The following is a 21,265-nucleotide window of genomic DNA, read 5'->3' on the forward strand; positions in this document are numbered from 1 at the left end:
AGTTATGCTATCCTTATTTTCTTTATTACTTTAGCTCTAATCATTTGGTTTAATACCCAGGGCACACATCCTCTATGCTGACTGCTTAATTATTTTCACCTCTTTTTATGTCACATTTCTCAGAACAATAATTATGTCAGATCATAAATCCCATCCTACACTGACAATAATAAGAACTTGACAGACAGTAATACTTGCTCTGTAACATAGAACAAGGTAATTTGGTTTAACTAAACATGTAATTTCTTTCTAGTTAGTTTAATTAATTCATCTTAATTATTTAACCTATAAACCACAGGTTAATTAATTTGAATCTGGTGCACTCTCTTACTATATTTACATTGCTTTTTTTTTTTTTTTTTTTTTTTTGGAATGGAACTAGTGTTTCATTACCTCTCTTGCTCATTAATTTTAGTGCTGCTGTTGCCGTTTCTTGAAATGTTTGTTTCCTCCAGGGCCAAGTTAATCCATAATTCAACGCTAATGGTAAATCAGCTGTGCATTACCCTCTGTGCACAACCTGAAAGGCAACATGCAGGGGCTGGATCACATCAGGTAACAGGACCCACTACAGGAATGCACCCTAAATAGCTACAACCAGCCTGCCTTGGGCTTTGAAAGGACACCTCCTTCCACCTGCTTTTGATACCACATTTTCCCAATGCCATCCTCTAAAAATACGTCCCTGCTTTTCTTCCCAAGGTGCAAGGGGGCAGGGTGGGATAGAACTGGTAGCCCCATTTCTTAAGGCCTCTGAAGGCTCTTTTGAAGAGAATCTTGAAAAAAAACACAAAGTCCAAAGCAAATGCCACAGTGAAACCAGCCAAGGTGGTAAAATCAAACTCAGCAAAACTCGAGCTCTTGGGAGCAGCTGAGGGCACAGCTGAGCTGCTCCCACCCAAGGAATTCACGAGTGCCTGCCTTTATCTGGAGATCTACCATGGCATGCTCATCTACAAACTGTTACCTTTCCCAAAAACATGTGTAATAATTTCTAGAGAAGCAAAAACCAGGGACTAGAAATACCTCTGCTGCCTGTACATTTAATTTTCATCAAACATGCTCATGGCTAGGCAGCTAAGCATCAGCATAAGCAGGGCTGTGTCAGGGACAGGGCAGGGACAGGGAATGCCAAAGCCAACCCAGGAGGGGATGGACTCCCTGCACCACGTTTAAGTGTGCCCCACACGTGCTGGTAGATGAAGATGTGGATGGTCATGACAGGTCAGAGAGCCTGGCAGCCCCAAAGGGAAAGGAACAGAGCATCCTTAAGAACCCCTTAACTCAAAAACCCATCTACTGACTCTGCAAGTGTGGGCTGGGGGACTTTGCACAAGGGAAATCTGCACAAAGCCTCCAGAACTGGCTCAGACACTAAATTTTCTCTGGCATTCCAGCAATGTAACCCCACACAGACATCCTAACTCCATCTGTGTGGTACAGTGGCACACTGTACCCATAACCCCCAGCCCAAGGCCCACACAGACTCCCATTCCAGCAGGGGAATCTCTTGCAAAAGCACCCCCAGGTGCTACCCGCTCCCCAAGGCACCCAAAGGCAGCTCAAGAATCAGACCTGCTACTTTCAGCCTGAGGTCTAAGGAGACCCTGCTAAGCACAAAGCTGAGTGAGATCACAGCTGGTCCAGGGCCAGAAAGTAATGGTGCAGTAATGGTTTTATTGGCTTTTTGAGAAGGAACTGTTTGATTTCAGAGAGAGGGGAGTCAACAGCAGCAGTTTGCTCCTGCTAATCTCATTTCCAGCAGCACTGAGTGAGAAGGCACCTGGGCACAAAGCTGTGCTCGATTGCTCTCTGTTTACCCAGGGTTGCACTAGGAGCCCAAGAGCACCTGAAAACAGCCCATGGCAAGAGCTGTGGCTTTGCAAATGGCTCCTGGAGCACCAGGCTTATGGGAAGAGATATTCCAGTGTTTCCAGCAAGTTGTTGGCAGCCCATTTGCTTGCTACAAGTGCTTCAGAATTAAAGAGAATAGATGTGCAGGAAGGGGAATATCTAAAGATGTAAAAATAGCTCGTTTTTGAAATAATAATAAAAAAAGGATCTGCATTTAGATGCACAGGTTTTAGATGTGCAAATTTAAGACATCCTCTATTGAAGCAAGGACTGCATTTAACAAGTGTTGACCAGATAATCAGGTTATTTGTAAATAATGTATTTACCTTAAGCAAAAAGAAATCAAACGCAGAAGGGTGAACTTGGCCTGGGTGAGGGGCTCTTGTAAAGGGCAAACTGCAGCAGAAGTTTGTCTGACCATGATCTGCCCCCTTGTCCACGAAATAAATTACCTTAAGACACAAATTACACCAGGTCTGGTATAAGAGCTCTTTTATTTCAGTGTCTAAAACACAAAAAGAGGGCTTGCATTTCGACATCAGAACCATGCAAAGCACCTACACACTGAAAAAGAGATATTTAACGAGTGTCTCTCTCCTGCTACATGTGGAAAATTGAGGCAGGAAGACTCCGTTTTCCTGTGCGTTCTGCTGCATCCTTCCACAAATCAACCAGCTGTGAGGGGTGATAATTAACCTTCATTCCAAACCAAATCATTTGCCACTGAACAGTTTTCCACGCTGCCCTAAGCTGTTAAAATATGCTCCTGTAAACTTCATCAAGGACCCAGTTCTGCTCTCTGTTTACAAGGATTAAGTCCCAAACATCTCCAGCTACAGGACAGACTTTAATCAGAGGTACTGAATCAATGAGAGCAGAATTTGGCTCAAAGGATGAAAATCTCCTCCATACAGAGGCCAGGAAAAGGCCCTTATTAGTGTCCCAGAGAGGGGGATGTAGAGACCACCCTAGGCTCAGAGAATTGTCATGTGCACAGAGGACAACTAGACATCCGGAACTATTAAAAAACAGTGGTATAGAAAAATAAAAGGCATAAAATACCGAACCAAAAAGGTTCCAAATAAGGCATCAGAAGGTCCCAACTGGATGTGCTCCTGTTATGTACATCACCCTCCCTGCCAGGGTGGTTAGGAATGATGCATTAGGATTGTATTCCTGACCTCAATCATTAAGCCCTGCGAGCAACCAGAAGGGTTCAAGTTCTCTTCGAGAAAAAAGAAAAAAAAAAAAACAAACAAAAAACCCAAACACAAAACCAGGGAATATTCTTTTTGGTAAGTATTTCTTAGAAAATAAAATAAAAACATTAAAGCAATTCGTTTAAATGATTCATTAAAAAAAGACAATATTCCTGTAAAGTAAAAATATATATATAGAAATAGAATCTATTTTTTTGTTGTTTGTCTGGTTTTTTTTTAAAAAAGACATTCAGTAACACATCAGCGGATTCTGATCAGCTTCCCATCGGTCTCCTGCGATAACCGCTGCTTGTTAAGGCAAAACATCAGGTTGGCACCTTTACAACAGCTGAATCCAACTGGGCTGAAGGCAAAGCAGAGCCAGCAGAGCCCTGTCAGCGAGGCTGCTTCTCCCTCACGCTGACCGAGCCGTCCTCCATCCCAAAATACACCACCTCGGCCATGTCGATGAACAGCCCCGTCTCCACCACACCTGGGGAACAAGAGGCCACTGCTGGTTAATGCCAGAGCCATCCCTTTGCTTGGATCCCCTGCTCTGCCCCTTGTTTTGTTCATTAAAAGGCACCAGTGCCTCCACCAGAGGTTTGGGGAAGTGTCCAGCAGTGGTGGATGTTCCATCAGCCACACAGGGAGCCTCCAGGAAGTTTTTCCCATGTAGCCACCCCGTGCTGCTGGAGGAACTCTCCAGAGACTGAGAAACAATTCCCAAAGTTCCCTCAACGTTCACACCATCCCAGCCACCCCCATTACACCAACACAACCACGAGTGAGGCATTTTCAGCCACCTGGTGACCCACAGGAGCAAGAGGAAGCTACACATGCACCCACAGGATTACTCCCTTTGCCTTTAAACTCATTTGAAAGGCTATCCTGTTGGAGAACACCTGGATAACACTTGTTCCAGGTGATAACAAATGTTAGAACTCTGCAGGTTTGATGCTACCTCTGCAATTTGTCACCCATTTGCAAATGTACTTGTGGTTGCATTTAATTATGGGGTGAACTAGAACTTCACAGTGATCACTGAGACACGGCCAGAGGCCAGGAAGGTGGATAGAAAGGGAGGACAAGGACAACCCCAAGCACAGGGTGGCCAGAGCCCTGCCACCACCACTGCATTTAGGCTCTGACAGTTCTGCTCATCCAATTCTGTGTCAAGAAGATGCTCTTCTCCCCTCAGCAGGTCCATTTCCGAGCAGCAAGCAGTGCTGAGACCATCTCCACACCAACACGATGGAACAGGTCCCATCATTTACCCTTCCTTTCTCCACCAAAAAGAAATGCAAGGAAGAAGTCACTGCTGTTTTGTTTGCAAACAGCATAACCAGCCACTGTTTGCCTCTTGCACAGAAACAGCTCTAATGATACAAACATTTGTACAGCCTTGGGAAGCAACTGGATTAGGATAAGGAGCACCAGGGACAGCCCAGACCAGCAGCAATCACCAGGGCATTTGGATCAGTCACTGGTTCATTTGGATCAGTCACTGGTTTGGGTAGATCTGCTTCTGCCAAAGATCTGAACCTACCATCTACTGCTGGCTGCAAGCAAGTGCCAGGTAATTTTTCCCATAGCAAAAGCACTGGGACAAGCCAGAGGCAGCACCCTGGCAGTTTGCTCCTAGAGCAGAAAGAAAGAAAATGGGTGTATTTTCAGTAAATCAGCTTATAAGCACCACTGAGGGAAGCAAAGCCACTGAGCAAAAGCAACTAGAAGTTACTGGTGACTCTTCACCCAGCCTATACCCACGGCCCATGCCTGCTCCTGTGTTTTCATTGTGGTGCCAGGACAATATATTGCTGCTTTGTAGGAATGTTGGGATTTGTTCAATAGGATCCCAGTCTGTTCCTGCATGTTCTGACAACACATGAACAGTCAGTGAAGGCACTTGTGTTATGAACTTCAGGGCCAGGCAGGCCTGGGATATATTCAAAGATACAACATGTATTCAAAAGCAGACCAGATGAAGAGCAGACTTTCCTTAAGATAACCAGAAAGACATCCAGATGCTGCTTCCCTGAAGTTCAGAGAGTGCCAGTGCCCCCGGGCAGACCTGGTTGGTCCAGAAGCAACTCTGACCTGGGCAGCAGATCTCATGCAAGGCAGGAGTCCTTGCAGAGAGGCTGTTTTGTTTACAGAGTGATCAGCCACTGCTGCTTTTGCACAGCAAGCACTTGGATACATTGCACCCCCCCAGCAAAGTGAGCCTGTAGGGCTTCCCAATGGAAATGGGATGCAGAGCTGGAAAATATCGTACCAGTGTTTCCACTAAAAGTAACTCTAAATGGGCACCTTACTCTAAAGGAGAGTAAGGAAGAGCACAGGACTGTTGCACCTAATGGGAAACAGTGTCAACATCAACCAGCATCACCCCAGGTTTTCACCACCATATGAAAAAGCTCCGTGGGTATAGTTGTGCCAGTTCAGCCGATAGATTTCTCAAGTAGAAACAAATGTTGGACTCTTAGGGCAGTAAACACAATACACACATTTCCTTGTTCCCAGAGGGGAGCTCCCACAGTCCAGGTTACCTAGCACAGACCAAGCCTTAGCCAGCTTTTGTGTTTATTAAAAAAACCACAGAAACTACCTGGTATCATTTTTATAGCGGTGTTCACTTCACTCCATTGATGAACCTTGTCAAACTTCCAGTCCAGGATGAAGTTCCCGTTGTCTGTCACCACAGGGCCCTGGGAAGCAAACCCAGTTGTCATGACAATGAGCTCCTTATCTCCTGAGCCCAGCCAGGGACTGTCACAGCCCTCACTGGGACTGCAACGGTCTGGAGTCATCATTCAAGTAAGGAGGGACAGTCCACAACAACCATCACCCAGCATGAGCTGCCCCCCAGCTCAAGACCCCCTCTGGCAGCACAGACTGCCCTCCAGCACCCCAACATCCCCACAGAGCAGCAGGTCAGACCCAGACAGGCAATCCCTCTGCTCCCTGCCCTGCGATGCTTCCTTAGGAGACATAAGCCAGAGAGGCTTTCAGTGAGGTCTGAACACCTAAACACACAGTTCATTAATCAAAATATAACTGGGAGAAATGGGATGCCTCTCTGAGAGTGAAAGCCCAGAATTTCACTAGATGACAGGCCAGACCCTCTGGTCCTCCATTTGCCCACGTTCAGGTGGTTCCTCTGGGGCAGCAGGGCTGACAGGGACACTCACCGCTTTGCTGACAGCCATCCGCAGCTCCACCACACCTCCAAATTTTCTGGTCAGGGCTCTGGTGACAGGGACGTAAGCCATGGGGATGACTTCAATCGGAATTCCTTTCTTCCACTGCTCCCCAAGGTTCTCTGATTTTTTCCTGAGGACACAGTTTGAGGTGGGATTGGTGTTGGACATTAGTTAACATCACCCCAGGCTCTCCTGCAAACCCCTCAGGCACAATGCCAGGGAGGGCACAGTGATCAGTTCACATGTGCTCATGTGCAGGAGCCAGTTTAGTGCATGATCCTCTATTCACTCACAAGCCCTGTTTTGACATTTTTTGGACAAGGACAGGAGTTGTTTTTTCCACAGCCCCATGGCTGTCTGTACAGAACAGGAAATTTATCCTGTGCTGACAATCACTGAGCTCAGAGAGTAGAGCAGCCATTTGCCCACAAGCTCTGCTGACTCCCAAGCAGGCCTGCTGAGTTGAAAATTAAGGAAAAAAGATAAATTGAATTGCTGAGGCACTGTGATCCAGGCTCATTTCCACCTATTCCTGCTCCCCTGACCCACTGGAAGGACAACAATGGCCTAACACAGGACCATCCAAATCCTCCCAGAGGTATAATGACAGTAATATTTTCACCTGTAATCAGCAATAACAATGAAGCACTTTGCATATCCTGCAACTATCTTCTCCTGTGTCAAGCAGCCACTGCAAGGGGGAAAAAAAAGAAAAGTAAAACCAGGAAACATCAGATTGCTCCTCCCTGTGCCTGATGGCCTCGAAGTCCAGTCCCCTCCACCATGTGCTTGCTGTTTTCAGTGCTGCCATTGCCCCACCCCTTATCCTCCTCCTCCTCACCCATCACTTTATCCCCCTTGTCCCTTGCACACACCTTTGGTCAGGGGCCATCTCCCACAGTGGGTGCATACACGGCCCTGCACAGGGTCCCCTCAGCCTCTCCAGCCCAGCACAGAGAGATCCACAGCCAAGACAGAGGCCCCCCCACCAGCCCCATGCACAGGCAGACAGACAGACAGACAGACAGACAGCAGGGCTCACCCGCCACCTTTGATAAGGTTGAGGTCAGAGTCCACTTCATCCGCTCCGTCGATGGCAACGTCGAGCTGTGGGAAGAGGAGCAGCCACTCTAAACCACAGGCACGTGAGAAGAGGAGGAAGAGAAACCACAACCAACTGCTGGCCCTGCAAGGCACATCACTTCAGCCTGTAGTGTCATTTAAGGACCAGCAGGCAAGATTTTCCCGGGAAAAACCCCGACGACAGCCCAGCAGCACAATATCCCTGCCTCAGGCCAGCAAGCCTCAGTCTGGATGAGATGCCTAACACCTGGAGAAAGCACAGCCCAGCAGCCTACTTGCCATCTAAAGGGACAAGAACTAGGACAACACTAAAGCTTGGGGGAAAAAGTAAACTAAGCCTGTTAGAATCATAGAATCCTTAGGGTTGGACAAGATCATTGAGTCCAACCATTAAACTAACACTGCCAGGTCCTTAGTAAACCATGTCCCTAAGCATCATATCTATGTGTTTTTTGTACACTGCCAGGGATGGTGATTCCACCATTTCCCTGGGCAGCCTGTTCTAATGCTTGACCATCCTTCCAGCAAAGAAATTTTTCCCAATATCCAACCTAAACGTCCCCTGGCGCAACTTCAGGCTATTTCCTCTTGTCCCAACTCACAAGTTCTCACTCATGTCCAGCAGTGTGGCTGCCCAAACTCATCCTCAGGGGAGGACAAAGGAGCCTGATGCTTTATGAAGGATCAGGTGAGAGGAAGGTCAGGTGAGGTCTCACCTCTGCACTCCCACTTACCTCTGGATGTCGGTCCAAGTCACTTAGTGTTAAGCCGTTCTGCAGGATCAGCTGACGGGCCTGTGCACCAAGAAGACAGCAAACACCATTTACCAGGGGCAGGAAAGGAAAACAGACTTGTGGTGTCATTGCCCCGCTGCAGCAAGGATGGAGTTTCCCTGGGAGAGCTCCACTGCTGCTCCCTGAGCTGGTGGAGGGGCTGCAGCCAGCTGCAGGAACAGCCAGGAGAAAACGATGCTTCCAGACCAGAGGACTTTAACTGAAATAAAACCCTGCTGCTGATGTGAATTAAAATGCTCAGATGGTGCAACAGGACTCCTGGGTTCAGGTCTCTCCATACTAAACAGAGGAGGCCCCATGAGCTTGGTGGGAATCAGTTGTATCCAAGCACTAAAGCAGACAAGGAATTTTTGAGTCCTGTGATGTTTCAGCTTGGAAATCATTCTCCCTTGCACTCATCCAGCCCCTCTGATCTCCTTTGGCTGAAAAATGCGAGCAAGAAAATTAAATATTTACACCACAGCAATGTGGGACTAACAATGAAAATATTTTTCATATTGGAAATTAACTAAAAAAAAAAGCGAAAAGCACAACTCAAAAGTGTGGAAAAAAGTGTGGGAAGCTCCTGAAACAGCTGCTTGGTGACTCTCATCTGCTTTTCCTGAAGTGGCTGCGTATTTCCCTCTAGTGGCAACACATCACAGAGTGCTCAGAGCTGCCCTCTGCTCAATCCCTCAGTTTAAACCGGGAATCACAGAATCGTTCAGGTTGTAAAACAAAATCCCCTAATATCAGCAAGTCCAACCATTGACCCAGACCTGCCACGGCCACCACTAAACATTGTCCCCAAGTGCCACATCTACGCACCTCTTAAGTACCTCCAGGGACAGGGACTCCACCACTGCCCTGGGCAGCCTCTTCCAGTGCTTGGCCACCCTTTTCATGAAGAAACTTTTCCTAATTCCCAATCTAAACCTCTCCTGGCACAACTCGAGGCTGTTTCCTCTTGTCCCATCACTTGTTACTTGGGAGAAGAGACCAACCCCCACCTGGCTGCAACTTCCTTTCAGGGAGCTGTAGAGAGCAATAAGGTCACCCCTGAGCCTCCTCTTCTCCAGGCTGAACACCCCCAGCTCCCTCAGCCTCTCCTCACAGGGCTTGTGCTCCAGACCCTTCCCCAGGGCTGTTGCCCCTGCTCCAGCACCCCAAAGTCCTTCTTGCCCTCAAGGGCCCAGAACTGGCCACGGCACTGAAGGTGAGGCCTCACCAGTGCCCAGCACAGGGGGACAATCACTGCCCTGGTCCTGCTGGCCACATGATTGCTGATCCAAGCCAGGATGCCCTTGGCCTTCTTGGTCACCTGGGCACACATTCCTGGCTCATGTTCAGCCACTATGGACCAGCCCCCCCCCCCAAGTCCTTTCCTGCTGGGCAGCTTTCCAGCCCCTCTTCTCCCAGCCTGAAGCTCTCATGGGATTGTTGTGACCAAAGGCACTTGGCCTTGTTGAACGTCATTCCATTGGCCTCAGCCCATCTCTGCAGCCTGTCCAGATCCCTCTGCAGATCCACACTCCCACCCAACCTGGTGTCATCTGCAGAATCCTGAATTGGTTGAATTTTCTGTGTAGCAAATCATCATCTAAGAGAGACTCCCTTCTTGCACAGACTCTGCTCGAGTCCAAACTTGCCACCATGCTGTAGTTGGACCAAGAAACCCTGGTGTGGCAGCCTGGATCAACTGCTTCCCTTGGATTTTACCCACCAACACTAACGAAGTGCATCAGTCACATGTATTGGCATCCCAGAAACGTCAGAATTAGCAGGTGGTACTCCTGGCAATGAGGCATGATTTCAGTAGTTTATCATGGCATTTCACAGCATGCAGCTTTAACACCCCTGGGCTGTGGGGCCCTAAGGACTCACAAAATAGAAGGAATAAAAATCAGTGGGTTGACATTCATCACATGGTGCCCACATAAAGAAGATTTCAGGGATCTGGGAATTGAAAGCATCGAAAACCACTGTGCTGCACATGCAGGCCAGTTCCTGAACAGGCTTAGAGTCAGCAAGTGTGGAAACGAGGTGTCTTGGCTTTCCTCGGGCTCTGCTTGCGAGGCAAGGGGAGCAGACCAGCCAGGAATCAAAAGCAGAGCTCCCACAACTGGGGGAAAAAGTGGTGGTAACTGCACAGCACTTGCCAGGAACAGTCCCACTCCGTGCTCTGGACACACGGCCAGGTGAGAAGAAACCACGCAAAAGCCAAGGGACAGATACTTACCCCGGCTCTAGCTTTACTGGTGGTGATGGAATAACCCAACCTGACAACAGGGAAGGGAGGAGTATAAAAGCCCACTGAAACCAATTCTTCCTTGCCAGTGACCTCAGGCAGCCATTTACACCTGTACGTAGTGAAAATAAAACGCTGTTTTGCTGACCCAGGAACGCTTCAGTAGGAATTGGTCGAGGTCTAAAGGACTGCAAAAAGATCTGAGGCAGCCCCATGCTGGGGATTTTGGCTGTGGGTCTATCTCTTCCCTTTAGCAGCAACCCTTTTGTTTTACTGGTAAGAAACTCTGCAGTGTCAAATGAACTACACCAACATTTCAAGGCAGGACAGGCTCCACCTCACATTCACTACAGGAGCTTTATCAACTTTCTTTAAGACCTACAGGCTGAACTCAGAGCACTTCACCTAGGTTTAAAGGGAACATGGTATCAGGATGGGAATATAACAGGATGGGAATCATTTTAGCAAGTTTGAAGACAAGGCTCTCACCACAGTCTATATATGCAACAGAAGTACTGACATAGGCTAAAAAAAATTTTTTTTTTTCACTTTTTGCCCTTTGCAGCACCTTGCATTATACCTCAGTTGGCCACTGGATGTTTGCAACAGCTGGGAAAACAGAGTCCTGTCACTCCACACTCACATTTAAACATCTGCAGGGTAAGAGGATGTTAAGTTCTCATAAGATTTTAGGATAATTCAGGTTGGTCTCTGTCCAACCTCCAGGTCAAAGCAGGGTCAGCTACGAGGTTGCTCAGGGCTTTACCCATTCAGTTCTTTCCTGAAAACCTCACAGCACAGGCTCTGCACCTTCTCCTGCACTGCTAGAGTGTCCTCACAGTGACAAAAGTCACTGGGACAAAAGTACAACCCCCAGATCCACACCAGGACTATGAGAAGGACACCCCCAATTCCTTGAGCAGGGTACTGCCACCCAGCCTTGAAAATCCCTTGGGTGGTCCCCATCTTGTCACTTCTCCCTGCCCACAGGGAGGTTCCCATCTCAGGGAACTGAGACAAAGAGGCCAAAGCCAGTTGCCAAAGGCACAGAAGCAGCTCAGAAGCTTTCCCAGCAGCTCTGCATATCACCACCAAGCCAGGTTCCCTTTGCCTGCAAACCTCTCTACATCTGGCTTAGTACGAGCCAATTCCTGCAAAAGCTGTGCAGCCAAGGAAAGGTTAAGCCAATTTCTCTTCTGCCATTTCTTATAAAATCCAGCTGATGCATTTTAAGCTCCTCCTGAAAACAGAGAAGCTCGCTGTTATTCTTTACGGCTTTCAGGGCTTGATACAGACTCAAAGAGTCTCCAGTGAGCTTTGCATTACGAGTCTGGTTCACCACCAAACAGCATTTTTCTGCAAGTGGGATCCAGAGGAAGCCACACACCAACCCTGACACAACCAGCCTTACCACACTGGTTCAAAACACACCTCCCAGCCCCAGGGCATCCCTGGGTTCAGGTCAGGGTAACACAGCACCATCACCTCCATGGGATCTCTCTGCAGGCTGCATCACGACTGCTTTCACCGGTGCTTTGGGTTAACTCACCAAGGGGAAGATCCACTCACCCCATGAGTGGAATAGCAGAAAGCAAAGGAGGAAAGTGCTCACCTGAAAAGATGTAGGGATGCAGACAATTGTCAGGTTTTCCTCTTTAACCCGCTCAGCTGTAGGGAAAAAAAAAACAGAAGCCTTGGTTTGTTCATTATAGAAGAAAAAACACACCAACTTCCACTTTAAGAAATCTCAGTTCGGAGCAGCCCCTCTGATTCACTGCAATTACTTGCTTGGCTTGCAAATAACTCAATCACGCTCAAAATGCAAACAGGTGCCACCCTGCTTAGGCTGGAGCTCAGTTTCAACAGCCAGAAATGTTCAAACACCCACCCTGGCTCAGCCCAAGCCAACATGAGCCATTAACCTTTATATCTCCAGCAGCAGAGGAGCACCATCAGCAAATCCTCACCTGGAAAATTAGTGCCACTCCCCTCTCTCACTCCATTAGACAGGTTTTTGCTGCTCTCCATGTAAACAGAGAGCTCCAGCAGCTGTCTGAAAGGTTTGCTGGCTTGTTGCCCCGGGGACATCACATTAATTTATTACAGAACGTTTAAATATATGGCAGGGAAAGGACTAATAAAGTACAGTATTCCATTAAATGGAAGGAAATATTTCCTCCCCGAGGCTAACCTCAAATGACTAAAATCTATTACTAAGATATCATTATGGACAAAATGTTATTTTAGTAATTACAATACTTAGGCACAAGCCAACAGCCCGAGAGCCAGCAAGAGCACCAGAGCAAGCCAAGGTAACGCTGCTGCTGGAAGGACTGAAGATGCAACACATGAGGCTGCATGTTGTTACAAGCCACATCCCTGAGCAAACCCAGTCAGGAGACGTGAAAAGCCAGAATTTGCAGCCTGGAACAGGCACTCCTCTTTAAATACAATACCCACTTATTTAGAGGCTCATTCTGTGTTGAGGGCGGGAGTGGTTGCAACACTGAGCCAAACCCAGAAGGCTGAACCGCAGCTCCCAGACAATTAAAGGGTTATCACACACACACACAGAGTGTGGGGCTAGGTGGGTGGCAAGGGACAGGCACAGCACCAGCCCTGCTGTGTCCCTGCAAAGCAAAGAGATGCCCCGTGCTCAGACCTCAGCCCAGCGTGGGCTGCGGAACGGCTCTGCCCAAGACAGCTGGAGGTCACCAGGGGACTCCCCAGCCATGGAGCGCCACCCAGGTGGGAAACACTGAACTCTGCTGCCCAGGGAAGTGGTAGAATCTTCATACCTGGAGGTGTTTAAAATATATGTGGATGTAGCACTTGGGAATATGGTTTAGTGGTGAACACGGTGGTGATGAGTTAATGGTTGGATTCGATGATCTTGGAGGTCTTTTCCAACCTTCATGATTCTGTTCATTCCCCCTCTGTGTCCAAGCAAGACCCCCAAGAACAACAGGGCTGATCCTGCACTCCCTGACCTGCCATGGCACCCACAGCTGCTCTGTTCCACATCCAAGGACATCCAAGGTTCAGCACCCCCACAAGCAGATCTGCCCTGGGGCTGAGAGTGCCCTGCAAAGGAACTTTAAACCTCTGCACACTCTGTAATGAGGCGTGAGGGTAATTAACCCCCACATTCACTTTGCAAAATTGCATTTGCCTCACTTGAATATTTTACTGAAATTTTCTGAACCACACCCTGAGCAAACCTGCCCCAGGGGCAAGCAGATAAACCTAGACGTAGGGTACATAAATAAAATGCAGGAGGATTTCACATTCCTCATTTTCATTACACCTCAGCAGGCCCCTCAGTGTGAATCAGGTGGATGTGGGAAGCAGTGTGAGCTGCAGATGAATGGGTTAAAGGAAGCAGAGCAGCTGCATGGCCCAAAGCCACACGGCAAGTCAGCACTGGGCAGAGCTGGGCAAAGCTGGAACAAGACCCAGGAGTTTAGTTCCAGTTTGTGGTGGGTGCCAGCAGAGCGCTGGCTGCATGGGCAGAACGGGTGGCAAATCATTACCTCCTCAGGACTCTCTATGCCATAAATTTGGAGCCCTGCTTTAACCTTCAGCTTCAAGGAGAAACCCAGCAGTCCCAAACAAGGGGCAAACAACATCCCAAACAATGACCCGAGGCATGAGCTATAGGTCAGCATCCAGATGATTTAGTGTGTTTTTCAAGTAGTTTGGGGCAGATGGATAAGAGGACTGTCTGTGGTGAGAGGGCCAGGAAGGGGAGCACCCCTACCTAATCGATGCACCGCGTGTACAATCGTAGAACCACTTCCGATCCCGAGAACTTGATTGTTCTGCAAATCAAAGAGACACAGAGAGAGCTGTTACTGGGGGCCTCAGCACACAGGCTGTCCGCTTTTTCTGGTAAAACTGATCTTATAAACACATGCAAGGGGAGCCTTGCCCAGAGATGCAAGACGATACACAACACTGCAGGCAAGGAAGGGAACGCACCGTGCCAGCGAGGGCACGACCGTGGTCCACGGCCAAGGGGTTTTAAGCAACTTGCCCTCTCATTAAAAAACATGTGCTTGCTAATTACCACCCTGCCCTGATCTCGGGGTGTTCAGTGCACACTCATGGCTAGTTGCTGGCACTGCATCCATCCTCTCCTGCCGGAAAGCTGGGAGTTTGGAAAAACAGCACAGAGGAAGAAGCGGAAACAACCTCAAGATAACATCTCCCGAGGAAGCCGAACAGTAAAAACCTGGGTTTGCTGCCAACTGTATTGTTAGTAAATAGCACAGATGCACCAGCAGCCAAGGCAGAGAGCGCAGCAGCTGTTCCTGTGGATAATAAAAACTGTTCTCCAAAACAGGCAGTGTGAAACTGCCTATATGAGAGTCCAGCAACACTTGGAAGGTGGGTGATCCTGGCAGCACGTGATGAAGAGGATCAAATTTTAACCATAGCTCCATCCTGGCCTTTCTCTGCTTATGGTCTGGTTTAAGGAGTATTGTTACTGTCTCATCTGTAACACAGGTACACTCCTAAAAGGTGCTGCAGGCTGAGGGTGGATGGCTGCACTTGTGTTACTTCTGCAAGACGTCTCCACTGCCACACAAATCTCTGGTTTTTATCAGCTCAGTCTCCCACTCCCTGTAGCCTCTTGCACTCTTCCCATTTTCAGTGTAATTCCCTTCCTTTGGATGGGATCCAAAGCTTAAATTGACTTAAAGAGGCCCAGTATCACTACAGAGACTTCAGATGAGAAAGACCTGGAGCCAGCCAGAGATGCAGGCACAGAGCTGTTGTGTGTCATCTCTTGGACACTGGGCAGATCTGGAGCTCTTTCCCCATGTGCAGCAAATCCAGAGTTTGGCAGCTGTGGAAAAAACCACACCTGCAGCACTTCAACCAGCTAAAGTCCTTCTGGCATGCTGATTTGCCTGGAATGGTGGAGCTCCAGATAGGTCACGCTCCCCCAGGATTACTCACTTCTCTTGCTTCTGCAGGTTAAAAGCTTAAAGAAAACACAAGATCTCCAAAACCAGAGACTCACATTACACCTCAGCCCTCGCCAGCTCTGCAAAAGATGGGCAAAGCAACAGGCCAGAGCTGCACACCTGCAGCGTTGCCAGCAGAAACCCAATAGCTCCCAAGGCTTCTCAGTTCCACCAGCCCATCAGGCAGAGCCAAGCATGGCCAGCCGAGGGGCAAGCAAAGCTGCACAGAGGCTGGCAGGACATGGGCAGTACCAGCGTTCCCAAGAGACTCATTTCAACCTGAGAAAGGGCAGTTTCTTCTCTTTGCCCTCATTTCTGTAGGGTGGGACAGCTTCCTGGAGCAGCTGGGTGCCCTAAAGGGATGGGGAAAGCCTCAGCATCAGCCACTCCACTGTAATGAAAGGGGAGGAGTTTCACAAGGGTCCCAGCTCATCCATTTACCAGCGATGAGGGGTGAAGCACCCTCCCTCAGGTGATGGTATGAGCTTGGGCTAAGTGGATTCCCCCGAAAAACAGTTTAAAGTGAGTCTAAACTGGTGCTGTCACAACCCCTGCCTTACCACAGCTCCCAGCTCTCCCTCCTCAGCTCCAACCCCAGCCAAAGCAGGGACAAAACCAAGCAAAAAACATCCACTTTTAAAAACAGGGGCAGGGCAAACACTGGCAATAAGCAGAGCACTGAAGGAGCAGCACCTCGTGCAAAAAAGTTACATTTCAGATGGCTTACCAAAGCCCCAGCAAACAAAACCGAGGCACTGAGACACAGCACAGCTGAGGACCCACGTATGAGTGATGCTGGCAGCAACCACAGCGTTTTCTCAGCTAACCCAAGGGCCTAAAGACGCTGCCCAGCATTACAGAAGCTGACAAGGCGACACACATCGAGCGGTATCAGCACGGGGGTGGACTGGTCCAGTGCTAGTTTCCAAGATTAGAGAGCAAAGAGCTCCTGCTAAAAGCAAGAGATAAATATAGAGCAAAGCCCAAAGCTTGCTCAGTCCTCTCTGGGGCAGCAGGACCTTGGGTTCGCACCCGTATTTTCATTTCTAACGGAGGCGCTCGCAAGGCCTGCCCTCAGAGGTGTTGTATAAATGCAAAGCCAGCTCTCCCCAAGCAGCTTACAGCTCTAAAGCCCCAAGCCCTGTGGCAGCCCTGCTCCTCTGAGCTGTCATGGCCACACAGCCCACGGCTTCTGAGGTTGGTCATCGCAGTGTCTCCTGCAGAGCTCAGAAACTCCGCTCCCACAGCTGTCCATGGACAAGTGCTGTGGGTACACAACCTGGCTTTAATTAAAAAAAATAAAAATAAAGAGAAACAAGTTCTCCTCTCCTAATCCCCCCACCCACCCTCAGGTTTACACCTGCCACAGAGTGCACAAGGAGCTGCTGTGCTGGCACAGGCAGGGATGGGTGTGAAGGTGGACGCCAAGAGAGGAGCCTCACCCAGTACCAAGCCCCCAGTGCCACAGATTTACAGCACAGTGAAGCAAGAGAGATCTGTCCAGCAGAACCAAACCCTGAAGTCAGTGGCTTTTCCCATACATCCCTGCTGTGCAAGGAAGGGAGCCTCTGGCCTTGTTTTTGGAGATAAGGTTGCTCCCTCGGTTAACAGTGATAACTCTAACAACCAAACACAAATTTAGCCATTACAAAGGGCAGCTGCACCCTGGGAGTGCAAACTGACAGACAAAACCATCCAACTATTTGGCATTGACTCTAACCTGCTTCTCCACTACTGATTCAAGCCAACTTGCTCAACAAGCATCGGGGTATTGCCCCAGACACTGCCTAATTTACTTAATCAGTGTCACTAGCTGGACACTGAACTTCAGTCAGCTGGGACACAGCCAGAAACGTTATCCTAAGTTTGCTTGACCACAACACAGCACAAAGGCCAGCTATCTCACTAGGAAAAGTCCAAAAGTCCTGGCTTTACCCCAAATCAAAGGCATACCCAGCTCAGGATAACTCACAGTAGCAGTTGTGCCTTGGCTCCACAACTTGCAACACAAGTCACAGAATCACCAAATATGCCAAGTTGGAAGGGACCCCCAAGGATCCTCGAGTCCAACCCTCAGCCCTGCAAAGGATCCTCTCCAAGAGTCACACCATGTGCCTCAGAGTATCATCCAAATCATTCTTGAATTCTGTCAGCCTTGTTGCTGTAACCACTTCCCCAGGGAGCCTGTTCCACTGCCCAACCACCCTCTCTGTGTGAAGAACCTTTTTCTAACATCCAGCCTAAACCTCCCCAGACATAACTTCCTTCTGCAACCCCTCCATGCAAAATTTTTGCTTGCCTTGGGTAAGAAAGGGGATTTTTATGCAACTGTCAGAGCCCCCAAGCTCCCCCATCCCATAAACTACTTTTGATCAAGTCAGCCTGGCAGGGGGGAGGTCTCAGCATGTGGCTGTTCTCTCTCAGGCAGGGACAGACTGCTCAGAGGAACAAGGCTGCAAAACAAGCCAAACTTTTTTAGGACATATGGGGAGCCCTCGGCAATTGAACCTCAAAACACTAACCCCGTGGGGGGGGGGACGGACAGGAAGGGAAAGGGAATTTCCCCCCCCCCAACTGCTAATATCTAACTCCTTGGCAGCAACTCTTCTTCTCCCCGTTTCATCACTGCTGTTGCGAAAGGGCTGGCACAGCAAACATTGCGATAAACCCTTGCGGGACTTTAACCGTTGATCTTCCAAGCATTCACCATCGGACTGTGCCAAACCTCGAGCAGCTCCAGTCCCATCTGACATTCAAGCCCCTTGCTGCACTCCCCTCCCCGCAGAGGACAGGACACCACTCCCTGGTTTGGGGCTGTTGCTTGGGTGCTCAGAAACAAGGTGCAGCAGTAGAGCACTTGGACTTGGAGAAAGGAGCAGGGCACGGCATCAGTCTGAACTCCCACCGCAGCCCAGCTCGCAGGAGGGTTCACAGTGAAAGTTTGGAGGTGCAAGACGCTACCCCAAATTCGGTGTGCACGGTACTGAGCTGGGCAAGCCATAGAGCTGCTGCCGAGGAGGTGATCACTGGGGAAGGGAAAAGTAGTTTTCTCCCTTCTTTCCAAATAAAGGAGCACAGTTCAAAACGAAGGAGAAAGAAGCTCTGTCCGTTCACCCCAGGGTCCATCCTTGCATCCCAGGACTGTACATGTTGCAAGTGGGGTCATCCATGCACCCCACAACCCATCCATGCACCTCAGGGCTGCTCCATGCACTGGAAGGGTCTATACAACCTGAAGCCTGTTCATGCACTGGGAGGCTCCGGGCACCCCATAGCTGCTTCCAGGACTGGAGGGTCCTGGGAGCCCTGAGCCTACCCCTGAACCCTGGAGCCACTCGGTGCGCTGGGAGATCTGTGCATCCCGGAGCCCATCCATGCACTGGGGAGTCCAGCACTCCAGAGCCTGTCCCTGCACCCGGAGCCGTTTCATGCGCTTGGAAGGCTCCGTGCACCCCATGGTCCCTCTGTGCATTGAGGGGTCCCGGCACCCAAGAGCCTGTCCCTGCACCTGGAGCCACTCTGTGCACCCCGAGGTCCGTCCTTGCTCCAGGGAGCTCCGCGAGCCCCGTGGTCACTGCCTGCACTAGGACGTCCCGGCACACCGTGGACCCTCAGTGCTTTTGGGGGTCCCGGCACCTCCGAGTCGCTCCGTGCATTCCGAGGTCTGTGGGTTCCGGCAGCCCAGAGCCTGTCCCTGCGCCCGGAGCCGCTCCTCAAGTCCCGGGATCCATCCGTGCCCCGGGAGACTCCGTGCACCCCGTGGCCGCTCCGTACACTGGGGGGTCCCGGCATCCCAGAGCCTGTCCCGGCAGCCCGGGGCCACTCTGCGGACTGGGGGATCCGCACACCCCAGAGCCCGTCCATGCACTGGGAGGCTCCGTGTACCCCACGGCCGCTCCGTGCACTGGGGGGTCCCGGCATCCCAGAGCCTGTCCCGGCACCCCGGGGCCACTCTGTCTAGCGGGGAGTTCGTGCACCCCAATTCCACTCCACGAATTGGTGGGGAAGGGTCCCGGCACCCCAGAGCCTATCCCGGCACCCCCGAGCCGCTCCGTGCACTTGAAAGCTCCGTGCACTTCACAGCCGCTCCGTACACTGGGGGTCCCGGCACCCCAGAGCCTGTACCTGCATCCCGGGGACACTCCGTCTCCCGGGGACTCCGTGCACCTCAATTCCACTCCATGAATTGGCGGGGAAGGGTCCCGGCACTCCAGAACCTGTCCCGGCATCCCGGAGCCGCTCCGTGCGCTTGGAATCTCCGTGCACTCCATGGCCACCGCAGGGTCCCCCTGCACCCAGCAGCCGCCCTGTGTTCTTGGGGAGTCTCGGCACCATAGAGCCTGTCCGGGCACCCCGGAGCCGCTCCGTACGCTCTGGAAGCTCCGTGCACCCCACGGCCGCTCCCTGCACTGGGGGGTCCCGGCAACCCAGCCCTTGTCCCTGCACCCCAGGGCCAGTCTGTGTCCTGGGGACTCCGTTCAACCCTACCCGGCTCCGCGTACTGGCGGGCGAGGGGCTAGGAAGGGGGTCCCGTCACCGCAGAGCCTGTCCCGGCGTCCCGGAGCCGCTCCGTGCGCTTGGAAGCTCCGTGCGCCCCACGGCCACTGCCTGCATCGGGGCGTCCCCCTGCACCCCGCAGCCGCTCTGTGCTTTGAGGGGGTCCCTGCACCCCAGAACTGCTCTGTGCTCAGAGGGGTCTCTGCACCCTGCAGCCACCCTCTGCTCTGGGGGGTGCCCGCAGCCCCTCCGCGCACTCCGGGGTCCGCCCGTGCGCCCCGGGAGGCTCCGCGCCCCGGGCGCTCCGCGTCGCCCCGGCAGCCGCTCCGAGCCCCTCCGTGCCCCGCAGCATCCCCGGGGCCGCCTCACCTGGACGTGCTTGTCCACGGCGGCGCAGGCGGCCCGTCTCTTGGCCTCCTCTGCCATGGTGCCGCCGAGCCGCCCGCGGGAGAAGCCGCGCCGCGCCGCCGCCCGCCCCGCTCGGAGCCTCCCCGGCGGCCGGGCAGCCAGGGGCGTGCTGCGGAGCAGGGCGAGCCGGCCGGGGAGCCGCATGCCGCCGCGGCCCGCCCCCGGGGGGCTCTTCCTCACGGGCTGCAGGCCTGGGCCGTGCCGGCTCCTCTCCTCCTCCTCCTCCGCCACCGCCTCCTCCTTCTCCCTCCTCCGGGAGGATGGGACTTGTAGTGCTGCGAGCCGCGGAACTACAGCTCCCACAATGCCCGACAGTTCCTCGGAGCAACTTGTTGCATCGGTGTACACGCGTGTATAAGTATCGTTGCATCGGGTTTGACAGGGCGGGAGGGGTTGAGGCATCCCCGCGTAGTGTCCCATCTGGAGGTGATGGGGGTCGAGAGAGGATGGCGGGGGGAATCCCTGCATTGAGCCCCCGGGGGTTACTGTAACTCACAGGTGTCAAGGAAGTTGAGGAAGAGCCTTTCTTGGTCTTTTACTCAACTTTGTAGCACGATTTTCTTCGGAAGTTGCAACATGAACGTGAAAACTGAGATTAGCTCTGTTGGTTAGAGCACTGTGCTAAAAAAAAAAAAAGACCGTTTGTGGGTTCGATCCCTGTATGGGCCATTCGATTAAGAGCTGGATGTGATGATCCTCGTGGGACCCTCCCAGTTCAGAATATTCTGTGAAATTAAAAATTTCACCAGTCCTCTGAGCAACGTATCAACCATAACTCACTAATCCCTCACCCACCCTGCAGGATGAAACCCCATGGAAGTCTCCTGTCCTGAAGCACACAGACCCTTTTTTCTTCATGTACCATATTTTCACCCCCTCTATCCTGGGTTGGCATCTGCTGAAATTATTTCTGAAACATATTAGAGAGGCAGATCAACCTTGAAATCTTTCTGCACCAGCATTTTCAGTCCTGGGAGACACATAAGGACCAAGCCCAGGCACTTCATTTCTCTCCAGGCTGAAA

At 51.1% G+C, this 21,265-nt stretch overlaps 1 protein-coding gene across 1 annotated transcript; it reads right to left on the minus strand.

The window, feature by feature from the left end:
* Positions 1-2,329: 2,329 nt before the first annotated feature.
* RPIA (ribose 5-phosphate isomerase A) lies at positions 2,330-20,462 on the minus strand. The gene is made up of 9 exons (XM_050338749.1): positions 20,203-20,462; positions 14,124-14,184; positions 11,976-12,031; positions 8,077-8,136; positions 7,302-7,366; positions 6,882-6,950; positions 6,248-6,389; positions 5,665-5,764; positions 2,330-3,546 (listed from the first exon to the last, which is right to left on the minus strand). The coding sequence occupies exons 1-9, from the start codon at positions 20,383-20,385 to the stop codon at positions 3,449-3,451; spliced, it is 834 nt and encodes a 277-aa protein (XP_050194706.1). The 5' UTR covers positions 20,386-20,462; the 3' UTR covers positions 2,330-3,448.
* Between the last annotated feature and the right edge of the window lie 803 nt (positions 20,463-21,265).

Source organism: Myiozetetes cayanensis, unplaced genomic scaffold, assembly GCF_022539395.1.
Source record: "Myiozetetes cayanensis isolate MyiCay16 unplaced genomic scaffold, myiCay2020 scf7, whole genome shotgun sequence".
NCBI lineage: Eukaryota > Metazoa > Chordata > Aves > Passeriformes > Tyrannidae > Myiozetetes > Myiozetetes cayanensis.

What these genes read in the sequence shown, in the direction of transcription:
- RPIA (XM_050338749.1), bottom strand. Translation starts at nt 20,385, where the DNA reads ATGCGGCTCCCCGGCCGGCTCGCCCTGCTCCGCAGCACGCCCCTGGCT. An exon ending in ACACGCGGTGCATCGATTAG is followed by an intron (nt 12,032 to 14,123) that starts GTAGGGGTGCTC and finishes TTTTCCCTACAG; the next exon opens with CTGAGCGGGTTAAAGAGGAA. An exon ending in CGCTATAAAAATGATACCAG is followed by an intron (nt 3,547 to 5,664) that starts GTAGTTTCTGTG and finishes CTTGTTCCCCAG; the next exon opens with GTGTGGTGGAGACGGGGCTG.